The sequence below is a fragment of the Delphinus delphis genome, chromosome 6, assembly GCF_949987515.2.
Source record: "Delphinus delphis chromosome 6, mDelDel1.2, whole genome shotgun sequence".
NCBI classification, from domain to species: domain Eukaryota; kingdom Metazoa; phylum Chordata; class Mammalia; order Artiodactyla; family Delphinidae; genus Delphinus; species Delphinus delphis.
Genome location: NC_082688.1, coordinates 13,526,350 through 13,541,687, shown reverse-complemented (window position 1 = coordinate 13,541,687; position 15,338 = coordinate 13,526,350). Strand labels below are relative to the sequence as shown.

The 15,338-nt window shown below is 35.7% G+C and overlaps 1 protein-coding gene across 2 annotated transcripts in view; it reads left to right on the top strand.

Annotated features, from left to right (window-relative positions):
* CNTRL (centriolin) overlaps positions 1–15,338 on the top strand; it is an 85,572-nt gene that overhangs the window by 14,896 nt on the left and 55,338 nt on the right. The window contains exons 5-9 of one of the 2 annotated variants that reach the window (XM_060014224.1): positions 425–566; positions 2,524–2,710; positions 7,248–7,441; positions 13,504–13,623; positions 14,590–14,818. In XM_060014224.1, the coding sequence (XP_059870207.1) occupies positions 425–566; positions 2,524–2,710; positions 7,248–7,441; positions 13,504–13,623; positions 14,590–14,818 (872 nt within the window). Of the gene's footprint in view, positions 1–424; positions 567–2,523; positions 2,711–7,244; positions 7,442–13,503; positions 13,624–14,589; positions 14,819–15,338 lie in introns of both variants that reach the window. The other variant, XM_060014223.1, reaches the window with a different exon arrangement.

Here is a 15,338-nt window from a genome sequence, read left to right as displayed (position 1 = left end):
CCTGCTGGCATAGCTAATCTTTTGTTGATGATTTAAGGTAATAGTTAAGGACATCTTGTTCTTATGCAGGGCTGTAGCACATAGCACAGTGTGTGCTGTTGAACTTTCTAGCTCTCCCCTTGCTGTCCACTAGTAGTCTTCACAGTGGTTAGTGAGAATGCTACAGACAGACTCTTCTGTGTTGTGGGATCTTAAAGTCTGATAGTAAGATAGGTAGGATTCCTGGGCACAGACAGTAATGAAGAGTTTACTAGAGCTGTTCTGGTAAATTTGTTTTTAGCCACTCTTTTTAAATTCTCATTTATAAATTATAATTATGGAAAGTAACTCCACATAAAACCAAGCCTGTTTATTCTTAAAATACAATGGAGGGGCACTATCATTGTACTTATTACTAAGTTTGATTTTACCCTTTGGTTTCCAGCAAAATTGAAGGTATAGAAAATATGCATAATCTGCAAAAGCTAAACCTTGCGGGAAATGAAATTGAACATATTCCAGTATGGTTAGGGAAGAAGTTAAAATGTTTGCGAGTCCTCAATCTGAAAGGCAACAAGATATCATCGGTAAGTTATTCAAAGTAGCAAGAATATTTAAAAAATTTTTGGATTTGTTGAAGCAAAAAATTAAAATCTAAGTTTTTTTTAAAATGGGACTTCTTCTAATGTCTTTGGTTCTTTGACAAAACATCAAATTCAGACATAAGCTAGTATTCTCTATGGTAATTAAATATAGGCAGTCCTGGTTTTGCATGGTTCCATGGTAGCTAAAAGTTGACCTCTTAGCATTTTCCCATCTTTCATTTCATTTGAGCCTCAAAATACTCTTGTTAAGGAGACAGTGCAGGGATTATTTTTATAATTCTGTGAGTTAGGTACCATTGTCTTATCCCATTTTCAAGTAAAGTCTCAGAGAGGGTAACTCTCTTACCCAAAGTCATTCAACTTGTGCCCGAATCCATGTCACTGAATGGCTAGAGCAGAGTTCTTTTTTTTCAAACTTGTGAATTAATCTGAATTAATCTTGATTATAGTGTTAGGTGTTACAAGAAGTGTTAATCACTAGCTTTTTATAGTAGGGCAACTTTGTTTTCGTGGTTCACATAAGCTAATAATGATGTGTATTTTTCTCTGGAGTATATTTTATGATTTCCTTGTGATATTTATACAGTTAGATATTCAATAAGCATTGAAAAGTAAAAACATTAATTTACTTAAATCTGTATTAAAATTGGTACAATCCTGCTATAATTTAAAGAACTTAAGTCTTAGAATAGAAAATAAAAGATGTGACTTCCAATATGGGTCTAGACTTTGCTTCTGTGACCTTTGGAGAATCTTTCATCTCTCTAAAACTCACTATTTAAATTAGAGAAAACAGTCCCTGCCCTGCCTTCTTTCAGAAGTGGTATGGGGCTCAGATGAAATGATAGATGTGAAAATACTTTAAAAACTATAAGGAATACAGCATTAGAGTTATTTAGTATTTTAAACTTTCACCAGTAGAAGCCAATAATAATAAATAACATTTGTTTAAATGCTGTGCAATGTTTATGCTTTCTCATTTCATCTTTATAAAGATCTGGTAAGGTGACTCTACCATTTCACTGTGACAGCCCAAGAGCCTCACAGCCCAAGCCCCATGCCATGTTACACAGCATCACCTTGGAGCTCTTGGAGCTTATGGGGTGATGGGAGGAGGTAGCCATGAATCTATTTAAAATTTGCCACACATGTTCCAAAAGTAGTTGATCCCTAGATAGGACTGTTAACAGGAAAATCATTTAATAAATATTTATTATTATTTCTAATTTTGTAAGACCTTCTCATCCCAGTTCATATTTGACATTGGCTTCAGTAAGAGTGCACATCCACTTGGGAGAGATTTATTTATACTAGCTATTGATAGTAGTGTTTCTCAACCTTTTAAAATCCCTCTTTGGGTAAATGTAAAAATCTTACTTCAGAACTGTGAGTGTCTCTACATATCCTTATTTCTTTTAACTATCAAGTATAACTGTTACCTGAAGATTTACCAAACTCCTTTTTTATAGCCATTTATATTTTTGATTTGTTCAATCAGCATACTGAAAAGATAATAGGATTAGAGTTTCACAGTCTTGAATTCAAATCCTATTTCATTAACATATAACCTCTGAGCTTTGAGCAAGTCACCTAAATTCTTTGAACCTCAGTTTCATCATCTAGAAAATTAAGATGGTTCTTATATCATAGGTTTTTGTGAGGAGTCACAGATAAAATGGTATATGGAAAATGCCTAATACTGCCCTTGATACATTTTAGATTCTCAAATACTCCTTTCTTTTCCGCCCTTCAAATCACTACTTTTGGATAATAGGTTTCATGAATAGGTTCCTTGCCATGTTAATAGCAATTTCCTTGATTTATTACTTCCCTTAGGTATGTTTATGATTTTTATTTTATTTATTTATTTTTTTAACATCTTGATGTTTATGATTTTTAAATTCAATTATACCAATTATAATGTTACCTATCATTTCAGCTCCAAGATGTAAGCAAATTGAAACCCCTTCAAGATTTGACTTCTGTGATCCTAGCTGAAAATCCAGTTGTGACCCTTCCTCATTACCTCCAGTTCACAATTTTTCACCTCCGTTCACTGGAAAGTTTGGAAGGTCAGCCAGTAACCACTCAGGACAGACAGGAAGCTTTTGAGAGATTCAGTTTAGGTGAGGTAACATATTTTTAAAAAACTAAATTTGGGTGGGAGAGGAATTTATTTCAGAAATTATCCAGAAAAAAAATATTTATTATGAACTTTATAATGCTATTAAAATTTGCATATGGGCCTCCCTGGTGGCGCAGTGGTTGAGAGTGCACCTGCCGATGCAGGGGACGCGGGTTCGTGCCCCGGTCTGGGAGGATCCCACATGCCGTGGAGTGGCTGGGCCCATGAGCCATGGCTGCTGAGCCTGAGCGTCTGGAGCCTGTGCTCCGCAACGGGAGAGGCCACAACAGTGAGAGGCCCGCGTACCGGGAAAAAAAAAAAAAAAAAAATTTGCATAGACAATGGCATCATAAATCAATGAACTCAGCAAATATTCATTAGGCATGTACTGTGAGCCAGGCACTGTATCTGGCACTAAAGATATAATGGTGATCAAGACGTAAGGTACTGGCCTTCGTGCAGCTTGTGTTTTAGTGGAGAAGATAGACAAAAAAACAAGTAAACCCAGATAAAGTAACAGAAGAGAACCCCCTTTTTGGAAAGTGGTGTAAAGGAATGGCTCTCTGAGGAAGTGACATATAAGCTGAAGGCAAAGGCAGGAGAGGATTAGTCATGTGAAGAAAGGCCTGAGGGAGAGGGAGCAGCTTGTACTTTGAGATTGGAAAGACCCTGGTGAGTTAAGAGACAGAAAGAAGATCAGTATGACTGGAGGATAGCCCAGGTGAAAGTTTGGAGAGATGGGGAGGGGAGAGATGGCACAGGGCCTTGGGGTTTGGATTTTATTCCAGGTGCAGTGGAAAGCCACTGACAACTTTTAAGCGGGGGTTTGTATATTAAGATTATTTTTGATGCTGGATGGAGAATGATTTGAAGCAGGGCAAAATAGAGATAAAGGGACATGTTAGAAGGCTATTGGCTTAGAAATGTTGGTGGCCTGTATTTAGGTGGTAGATGTGGAATAGACGGATCAGCTTTGGAAGTAGCATCAGCAGCACTTTCTAATGAATTGGATAATCCCCAAGCTTCTGGCTTGAGTAAGTGGTTGGATCGTAGTATTGTTTTGGAAAATGGGAGAACTCAGAATGTTGAGTTTGAATGTCTGTGAGACAACCAAGAAGAGAATCAGAAATATGAGTCTGGAGTTCAAGAGATCTGTCCTAGAGATATAAATTTGGGATTCATCAGCATAAAAATAATATTTAATTCCACCGGAATCAACTAGCTCACTCAGGCAGGGGTTTGGAAGAGCATGAAGAGGAGCCAGGTAAGAAAACTGAGAAAGAGAGGCCAGCAAGGTAGGAGAAAACCAGGAAATAGTAGGTTGCAGAAGCCCAGAGAAGATTTCAAAAGAGAAAGTGGTCAGCTATGCTGACTGTTGCTGAGACATGAAGAAGAAAAATGAGCACAGAGAAGTGCTTTAGATTGACAACATGATGATGAGCTTGACAAGAGCAGTTAAGGAGTGGCTGGGACAAATGCTAGATTATAGATTGAAGACTGAATGGGAGGGAGACATTTGGGTAAAGATTTGAAATTGCCTCCCACAGTTTCCTCCCCTAGTACCTAATAAATGAATTTTTTAAAGTAAGTTTAAAAAAATTTCACCAGTAGCTTCCAACCAGGAAATGGAGAAGCAAGTGCAATAAACCTCAAAGCTAGTAATCAAAGCAACAGAAAATATTCAAGAGCGGAGTGGAGAGACAAATCGTGGCTTAGTTCTTTTGGTCCTTGAGAAGACAGGAGATGAGATTAGAAAAAAAAAGGAAAGATTGTCTATTGATAAGAGGGATGGGACACTTTCTCCATCAGAAGGGAGAGAAGATGTGTGTAGGTATGGGTAGTTTTGTTGCCTTGGTGGTAGGAAGATGAGGAAGTTCCCACTGGTGGGGTCTGTTTTCTCAATAAAATAAGAGGTCATCAGCTGAGAACGAAAATAGGAGGAGTACAACATTGCAAAGCAACTATACTCCAATAAAAATTAATTTAAAAAAAAAGATTGGAAAGAAAAAGAAAATAGAAGGAGTATGGGAGGTTTGAAGGGAAGAGGAAGGTATGAAATAGCCTAACATGATAATGTTAGGGCATGAGCCTGTATGTTCAAGTTAATCCATTTTGACTTATAAAAACAACAGTTTCATATGGTTTGATCCAATACTTGAGAAATGGTAGATTTTTATTTGTTTCGGATCCCCCTAACTCAACATTTGTTACCCAGAAGTTGATGTTTTGGAATCATTAAAAAATATAAATAATGCAAGGGGAAGTCATTATATAAATATACTGTTTGGGGAAATGTTTAAAGTACTTATAATTCATTCACAACTTTGGATGTTAATTAAGAGCTTTTAGTGATGCTGAGCTCTTGGGATCCAGTGGTAATACAGATAGATGCGGTTTCTGCTTTCACAAAACTTTAGTGGAGAAGGCAGACAGCCAAGCTATTTGATCACATTTTCCAACTCTCTCTGTGATGAGGACTGCTTCAGAGGTGCAGGGTGGCATCATAGCATCCCTGAGAAGTGTCCAACCTGGGGAGGGTAGAGTCAGGGCAGGCTTCTCAGAATAGTTTTTAAAACTAAGACCTGGAGGATGCAAAATACGCCAGTAGGAGATAGAGGAAGACAGTTCCAGGGAGAAGGTGTGAATAAAAGCATGCAGGTGGAAAAAGTTTTCGACAAAATTCAACACCCATTTATGATAAAAACCCTCTAGAAAGTAGGCATAGAGGGAGCTTACCTCAACATAATAAAGGCCATATATGACAAACCCACAGCCAACATCGTTCTCAATGGTGAAAAACTGAAACCATTTCCTCTAAGATCAGGAACAAGACAAGGTTGTCCACTCTCACCACTGTTATTCAACATAGTTTTGGAAGTTTTAGCCACAGCAATCAGAGAAGAAAAAGAAATAAAAGGAATCCAAATTGGAAAAGATGAAGTAAAGCTGTCACTGTTTGCAGATGACATGATACTATACATAGAGAATCCTAAAGATGCTACCAGAAAACTATTAGAGCTAATCAATGAATTTGGTAAAGTAGCAGGATACAAAATTAATGCACAGAAATCTCTTGCATTCCTATACACTAATGATGAAAAATCTGAAAGAGAAATTAAGGAAACACTCCCATTTACCACTGCAACAAAAAGAATAAAATACCTAGGAATAAACCTACCTAAGGAGACAAAAGACCTGTATGCAGAAAACTATAAGACACTGATGAAAGAAATTAAAGGTGGTACAAACAGATGGAGAGATATACCATGTTCTTGGATTAGAAGAATCAACATTGTGAAAATGACTATAGTACCCAAAGCAATCTACAGATTCAATGCAATCCCTATCAACCTACCACTGGCATTTTTCACAGAACTAGAACAAAAAATTTCACAATTTGTATGGAAACACAAAAGACCCCAAATAGCCAAAGCAATCTTTTTTTTTAAGAAGTTTTTTTTAATTTTCTTTTTTTTTAATTAATTAATTTATTTATTTATTTCTGCTGTGTTGGGTCTTCATTTCTGTGTGAGGGCTTTCTCTAGTTGCGGCGAGTGGGGGCCACTCTTCATCGCGGTGTGCAGGCCTCTCACTATCGCGGCCTCTCTTGTTGCGGAGCACAGGCTCCAGACGCGCAGGCTCAGTAGTTGTGGCTCATGGGCACAGTTGCTCCGTGGCATGTGGGATCCTCCCAGACCAGGGCTCGAACCCATGTCCCCTGCACTGGCAGGCAGACTCTCAACCACTGCGCCACCAGGGAAGCCCTTTTTCTAATTTTAAATTTATTTTTTATTTATTTATTTTTGGCTGCATTGGGTCTTTGTTGCTGCGCGCAGCCTTTCTCTAGTTGCAGCGAGCGGGGGCTACCCTTTGTTGCGGTGCACGGGCTTCTCATTGCAGTGGCTTCTCTTGTTGCGGAGCATGGGGTCTAGGCATGCAGGCTTCAGTAGTTGTGGCACGCAGGCTCAGTAGTTGTGGCTCGCGGGCTCTAGAGCGCAGGCTCAGTAGTTGTGGTGCACAGGCTTAGTTGCTCCACGGCGTGTGGGATCTTCCCGGGCCAGGGCCCAAACCCCTGTCACCTTCATTGGCAGGCAGATTCTTAACCACTGCGCCACCAGGGAAGCCCCAAAGCAATCTTGAGAAAGAAAAATGGAGCTGGAGGAATCAGGCTCCCAGACTTCAGACTATACTACAAAGCTACAGTAATCAAGACATTATGGTACTGGCACAAAAACAGAAATATAGATCAACGGAACAGGATAGAAAGCCCAGAGATAAACCCACGCACCTATAGTCACCTTATTTTTGTGTTATCTTTTAAAATTGTTATCCACATGGTAATACCTTCTTACCTCTTAATAGAAATCACTTTCTAGCTCAAAATAATCTTTTTTTCGAAAACCATAGTGAATAATTTTAAAAGTAGAATTGTATATATACTATTCTAAGACTTCTTTTGTTATTATTTGAGAAATAGTCTTATGTTTCTTCAAATAGAAAATATAATGATCAATAAACTATTAAATTTGTACTAGCAGAAGAGGTAGAAAGACTGGAAAGAGACCTGGAGAAGAAGGTGATGGAAACTGAAGAGCTTAAAAGCAAACAAACAAGGTTCCTCGAGGAAATTAAAAATCAAGATAAGTTGAACAAATCATTAAAAGAGGAGGCCATGTTACAAAAACAGAGCTGTGAGGAGCTAGAGAGTAACCTAAACACGAAAAATGAACTGGTAAGTCCGTATTTTACATTGCCTTGACTATATTCTCTTGAAATAGAAAATTCTTTGTTCTTAGGTCTAAAAACACAGCTTCCTGACTATAAAATGGGGAAGATGTGGTTTAACAGAAATATGTGCAACTGGTTTGACAGGTTGTAGTTGACTGCACACTCTATGGTATGGTTGCCCAAAAGATGCATACTGTCTTGAGCTGTGTTATGTGAAAGTATGATATCCAGAACAAATGAGGAAGATGAAGCCCCACACCGTGGGGAGTTGGTCAGACTGCCCTTAGATGTCTGTATTTTTTTAAACAACAACACCGTTGGTGAGGCTGTACGTTGGCAAAAACTTTTAGAAAGCAATTTAGCAAAATTATCCAAATTTAAATGGATGTACCCTATGTCCTGTATATTGGAAATATTGTATATAATATTTATATTATTTATTGGTTATTATGTAAGTTATAGTATAATATAATATATATTTCTAATAATATAGTCTGTAGAAATGGTACAAGAATGTATAAAGAGATATATGTAGATACATGTGTGTATGTATATAAATATACATATACACATATATATACAAGGACATTGACTACATTATTGTCTATATTAGCAAAATATTGAGAATAACTAAAATGTCCCTCAGTAGATATCCATGTGGTAGAATAATAGTGTTCTTATCAAAGGAAGGCAGAGCTGTATATCCTCATATGGAAAGACGTCTAACATATATTGCTATATGAAAAAAAGCAAGCTGTATATCAAGTATGGTCCTATATATAAAGGAAGTATATAATGGTATAAGTATGTGTAAGTCAAATGGTAGAATGTATACCAAATTCTTGACAGCAGTTATTTTAGGGGAGTAGAATTATAGAGCACTTTCAAATTGCCATATATGCATATCTTTAATGTTTAAATTTTAAATAATTTGGCTTTACGGTTAAAATAGGTAGAAAAGATATCTTAAAAGAGAAAGATTTAGACAGACTAGATAGCATATCTTCAGAAGGTACCTGACCCAGAGGCTTCAAAGGTCTTGAGACCATGTCTGAGAAGTGGCCAAAGCAACAGGGGTGTCCAGGCTGGAGAAGAGGAGACCCAGTGAGCTGTGACAATTGCTTTCAGATAGTCAAAGGACTGTTTCATGGAAGAGGGACTGGAGTTATTGATGAAGGTACCAAGAGTTAAAATTAAGAAATGGCAAAAAGAATTATAGGAAAACAGTTTTTCATTTAGTAATGAAGAAGAAATCTATATAATAGCTGTCTTGAGATAAAATGTGATAACTCTGGAATGTGTGTGCTATCACTGAAACAGGCCATGTGCTCAGGGTTTAGGGAAAAGATAAAAAAAAACATTGGTCAGGGAGATGGACTAAATCACCCTAAAAGCCCTTTTCAACCTTGATAATTTGATTCTGTAAAATTATTAGTCTACTTTCCTTGAAGAAAAAAATAGCTATTGGTACTCTCTTTTTCTTTTGACAGTTCTTTTTCTGATCTCTGTGCATAACTTAGAGAATTGTATTTCTCATATAATTAGCAGAATCCTTGATACAGTTATCTTTTTTTTTTGCATCCCCCTTTCAAGATTGGCATTCTGGCTTAGTTACTTGATTTATTGACAAGAATTCTGCCTAAGCACTTACATTTTTAAGCAAGAAAAAAAAGCGTTCCCTCCTCTGTATAGAGAGGGAAATTGTTACTTGAAATCCAAATACTACTTAATTACCTCTTTCTTGAGCTCTTCTTTGTCAGGGGGACATGATAAAAGACAGGGCAGCTTTCCCAGCTCTGTTAGTCAAACATTCGGAGCATTTGTGGCTTCCTTCATATGCCTCTTATTTGAAGGTAGTTTTCAAATATGTCTGCTGTATTCTGAAGGCATATTATATATGATGTTAATAAACCAGTGATTATCAATGGTCTTATAATATGCATAGATCTTTTGCACTCCATTCCATAAGAGTGGAATGATGAGTAATTAAATCATTGAAGACATATTACAATCAGTTTTATTTTAGCAGTGAACTCTTTGTGCCATCACTTAACAGTTGTATTTTAAATACAAAAATAAAACAGTACTTAAAATAAGCACAGTACTTACTTTGGTATCACTTGATATTTGTGAACATTTAATAAATTTTCCTGAGTTATTGATCTTTTTCATAGTGTAGAATTCATCTTGTATTATTAAGACAAAAAAACATTATGATTTCCATATGCTGACTCCCTGGTGCACGTTAAGTCAACCCATTGAAAATCATGGCAAAATATTTTATTTTATATTTGTGTGCTATCCCAAAATTATGGATTATTATAGTTGTCTAGTTTTCTCTTTTGTTCGTTTATTATGTTGATATGTTTATGCTGTAAATAAATGTTTTGTAAATTGTCAACAGTTTTTGTTCGTTTTTTTTTTTCCTGTAATTGTTTTCAGTTAGAAGACAGACTGTGCTCTTTTTGAGTCATTATGTTACTTTTATCATTAACTATTTAAAAACACTTTATATACAAAGTTACTATATGTTTATTATAACAAATTCAGACAACACAAATGTATACACTAGAAAATGAAGGTTTCACTCTTCCCCTGCCACATTCCTTGGAGGTTAATATGTATCCTTTTTGTTTTCTATGCTTCTACAATATATATATAACTACATAGTGTATATGTAATTATATATATTTTTGAATGTTTTGTGATTTAAAAAAATTTTACTGTATATTTTTAAAAATTCTGCCATCTTATTTTTTACAAAACAGTATATCATTGGACAGCTGTCCAAGTTAAAAAAATACATACACGTGAATATATGTGCACACATATATACACACACACATAAATTCTTTTCAAAGTGTATATTGTGTTCCACTATACGGATTTTCCATGATTTATTTAATCTTCTCTTATTGATGAATATTTAAGTTGCTTCCACTTTTTTGTTATTAGAAACAATACTATAGAGAAAATCTTTATATATATATATATACCTTACGCATTCATACTAGTACTTCCTTAGCAGAATCACTATAAGTTTTAAATTTTGATAGCTATTAATGTTACCCCTCAAAAAGCTTATAACTGCTTCACACTTCTATAGCAGTGGGTGAAAGAGCCCACCCCCACTTGATAGTATTATTTTGAACTTGTAAATAGGATAGAAAAAAATGGAATCTCATTGCTTTAATTTCGCATTTCTTTAGGTATTGGAGAGCTGAGTACTGCATATGTATTTCTTAGCTATTTTGTATTCTTCAAATTCATATTGTTTTGCCAGTTCTTTTATTATTCCAAAGGACTATTCTATGTTAAAAAAAAAAATTCTGTGTCTTATTCCAAGAGCCTACATTTGAAAAACATTTTCCATTATCTTATGCAGAATATCTGGTGATAATATCACCTATAGTTGTATAATGTTTTCTAGTTTCATATAATAATTCCTCATATAGTAAGTCAATTAACTTATAAATGAAGCATTGTAACATTGAAGGAAAACTTCTGGTGGCCATTTAACCTGTAGTAGTCCCCCTCTCCTGCCACCAACAAATGTTAACTTTAATATTAATGTTACTCATTGTCTTTTTGCAAGTTATTTAAACTCCTGTACTTGTTTCCTCATTTTTAAAATGAGGATGATTTACCTGTCCTGCCAGCCCCACAGAGTTGTGAGGACTAAGTGAGGTTATGAATATGAAAATGATTTGAAATGAATCAAGCTAAGTAATGGAAGGTGGTAAATATAAAACTCCATTAGAATGATGATAAAATGTGTCCATGTGAGAATAATGCAGGTATTAATAACCATATCTTCCTAAGGTAAGTTGTCAGTAAAGAGCAGCTTATGTTGTTATAGCCTCACTCTCTAGAATTCTCCAGGTGATGGTATCTGTTTGCTTCTTTCTCCTTTTAGCCCTTGTTTTGGTTTCTTGCAGACCCTTTTCTGCTGATTCTTTATTCTTCCTTAAAGGTAGTTTGTTCAGGACTGAATTGTATACTATGTTTTTCATGGTTTGCATGAAAACTTGTATTAATATCCTTATGTACATTTTAAGTTTTGAAACTGGCTTGCCTTTTGAGAAATGTGCTTGTGTGTATGTATAATTTTTTTTAATGATTGTTTACATAGGAGAGTGAATTTGAATGTGGGGGAAAGAATTTGTATCATTTTTCCTATTGGTAAATATGTTAACTGCAGTCAGCTCTTGATTATCCACAGCTAATACTTTCCCGGGCTTTGACTCCCACTTTGCTCCCATTTATGCATTTCTTCAAAGGACATTTATTGAATGCTTACTATATGCTAAGCCTACTGCTGTAAAAGACACAAAAGTACTTTAAGATGCACAGAGTATTCATTATTAAAGTTGAGCCTTGAACAACACAGGGGTTAGTCCACGTATAACTTATAGTTGGTCCTCAATATCCTTAGTTCCTCAGCATCCACAGATTCAAACAACCACCGTCTAGTACTATAGTATTTACTATTGAAATGTATGTGTAAGTGAACCTGCTCAGTTCGAACCGACATTGTTCAAGGGTCAACTGTATTTGCCTGTGGAGACCAGTCCCTATAGCCTCCACCGTTCAGTCACATTTGCCTTTGTTTGTCCCCACTGCCACTGATCTTTAGGGAGAGAAGCGCAAGATTAGTTGACATTGTTGGTTGTGAGTTGCCTTCTAGGGACTCAGGGACTTGTGAGCATTCAGTGAAAGCATCAATGTGGGTAATGTGCTTGACACCCTGCAGCAGGACATCGAAGGCAGTGTAGTATAATAGAGTGTCGGATTTGAAATCGGGAAACTTGGAACTGAACTCTGCCTCTTCCACTACCAGCTGTGCAATTGGACAAGTTATTTAACCTCTCTGTACAGCTTTTATCATCTCATAGGGTAGTTATGAAGATTCAGTGAGATGGCATATGTCAAATGCTTAGCATGGTGTCTGGCATACAGTGAGTACTCAGTCAGAATTACCTGTTATCCAGGTTAGCCTTACTTCCACTCAGTTGGATAATCAGGAGGTGACTGAAAGCTAAATCATGCACGACTTTGATTTCACGGGCCTTGTAAAATGTTCATGTTCGTTTATGTTTTATTTTCTTCAGCTTGCATTTTTATATTAAAGAAGTGTTTCTGCATGCCTTTTTTTGTCTGGTATCTACTATCAGATGCTGGGGGGAATGAAAAAGCAGAAATCACTTAGTGGACCTTTGAAATGAACTCAAGGATTGCTTTAGTAGAAAGGGGACTGGTACTGGTAGTTAATAAAATATTTAACTCTGCCACTAATCTAATGATGTAACTTTTGACAAGTCAGTTCACCAATCTGGGACTCAGTTTCTTTATTTATAAATTCAGAGGGTTAGATTAGATGATTTTTCTTCTAGCTCCTAAAATTTCTAAGAATAACTGAAAAGTTGTAATTACAGTAGGATTACTTTATTAAAAATTTAATATCCTATATTTGGATCTGATTGAGCTTATTCACATCCCTTATCCTCCATTACAAAGAATAATGTTCTGAACACTTAAAACTGAGATGCCATTAGCCAAAATACTACAGCAACATCAGTACAACAATTAAAACCAATCTCCTATTTTCATCCTTCTCGCTCCTTCTAATTTCTTAGTAAATGTCAAATATTATTTCTATCCATGATTTGAAACTATCATGAGTCAGTTAAATAAATTAGTACCAGTTATTGGGAAATCAGGAAGCAGGTACTTAGTAGACTAGTTACTTAAAAATAATTGATACAGAGTTATTTTCATGTTTGGATAAGGCAAATTTAAATGATTTTTAAAACTTTTACTCATTGTATCCTGAAATAACATATAAACTTCAAAGGTCTTTTATGTGATCTCTTATGAAATGATAATTTTGTATTTCATTCTTTGTAATATTTTAGAATTAAGATAAAATGCTCTTAATGTTATTCTATTTGCTGTGAGATTTTAAAAAATCTAATTATCAGTTATAATTAGAGCTTGCCACACCACTGTACCTTTATACTAACTTACTGAATCTATGTGTTGTTTCATATCAAATTGGGCCAATAGCTAAGGCAGAAGACCATGGAACTAACTCGAGCATGTCAGAAACAGTATGAACTGGAACAGGAATTGGCTTTTTATAAAATTGATGCTAAATTTGAGCCACTGAATTATTATCCATCAGAGGTGAGTTATTTTGATTTTGTAGTAATCCACAGTTAAAGCCAGCATAGAATGGGGCAGGGGAGGGCAGGGTGGTGGAGATGTTCAAATGATTTTATCAATAACCACTCCATGTTTTTCTTAAGATACCAGCAGAGTATTTTGGTTGAATCTGTGAATTATTTGGCTCAGTGAGGTAGAGCAGTGTCCAAAAGAGGTTAAAAGCCCCAAGAGGATATTTGCCCACATCCATATTCGTAACCATAAGCAGCCCTTCTAATCCTGTTACCTCACTCAAGAGTGTGGTTGATCAGCTTCCTTAAATCCAAACCTCCAGGAAAAGTGCACTGCCTGCTTCAGTGACCATGGAATAGACATCTCCCTACATTGTTTTTTCAATAATCAGTGGGTTCACTATTAGTCAACCATTATTTGTACAAATACCATAAATGCCACTGCAACAGGGAACTGTTTAACTTCCAAGCTCCAGTCAGTATCATATAAAATAATATATGATAATAAAATGTCATATCAAATATGATTTAGTAAAAATTTAGTATTTAGTAAATACTAAATTTTTATGAAAAATTATTTTAGTAAAAATTCAACATTTAAAATTTATTAGACTGATATTTTACTTATATATCAGCCAAGAAACCAAAATAAAACATGTAGATTTCTGATCTGAGAGATACAGCAGTGCTAAAAACAACAACAAAAACCACATAACTGTAGGCACTTTCTTAGTCAATCCAGCTCACTGTTTGGGGATAGGAGGAGTAATCCTTTTGAGACCATTTTTTGTTCTAGTTCCTTTTTAGTATATTAAGAATAAGATAAAAGAATTATATATTTTTTTAAACTTCTATGTGTGTAGGATTACTATTTAGGCAATTCTGTGATATATTCTTCATTAATAAAATGAATAATGTCACTCGACTGCATAGCAGTTACTTATTAAGTCATAAGATTTATTTATTTTGTTTTTAGTATGTTGACATTGATAAAGCCCCAGACGAAAGCCCTTACATTGGCAAATCCAGATACAAGAGAAATATGTTTGCCACAGAGAGTTATATTACCGATAATGCCCAGCTAGTAGAGATCAAGAGGATGGATCCAGATGAAGGGGAACAACTTAGAAATGAACATGTGAACTTGAGAGCCCATACGCCACTGGACACACGACTGGAAGACAAAGAAAACAAAATAAGTGCAGGTTAAAAAAAGTTACTTTAAATTCTTTAAAAATACAAAAGAATTGAATATATAAGCAAATTTTGTTTTTTAATTCTTCTAGTTAAACATGCTGAAGTTATTTATTATATTGTTGTTTACATGAGACATCTAAAACAAAAGCAGTGATTCATTGAGCAGATTATTTTTTAATGATTCCTGTTATGAAGAATGGGGTTTTTGACCGTTATTTGATAGCAGCATGTCCAGGGGCTCCAAGAATGCTTAAATTTCATCCTGCCAACAGGTGCTCCTCACCATTGGACTTATACATTCAAAGACATAATTAGTAATAATTGAAGCAAGTAAAGTTATTGATTCCTATACATATCGCCAAAACCTAAAGTAGTGCTTTGGATAAACTGGATCAGTGCACTCTCCTTAGGCTTAGGCCTAAGGCTGGCCTCTGACTCTTCTTGGCCTGCCCCACACTCCACTTCGTCAACTGCACCCCGCCCTCAGCCATCTAATTCAAGGAATCTTATCACTTCCTGGCAAGTCAC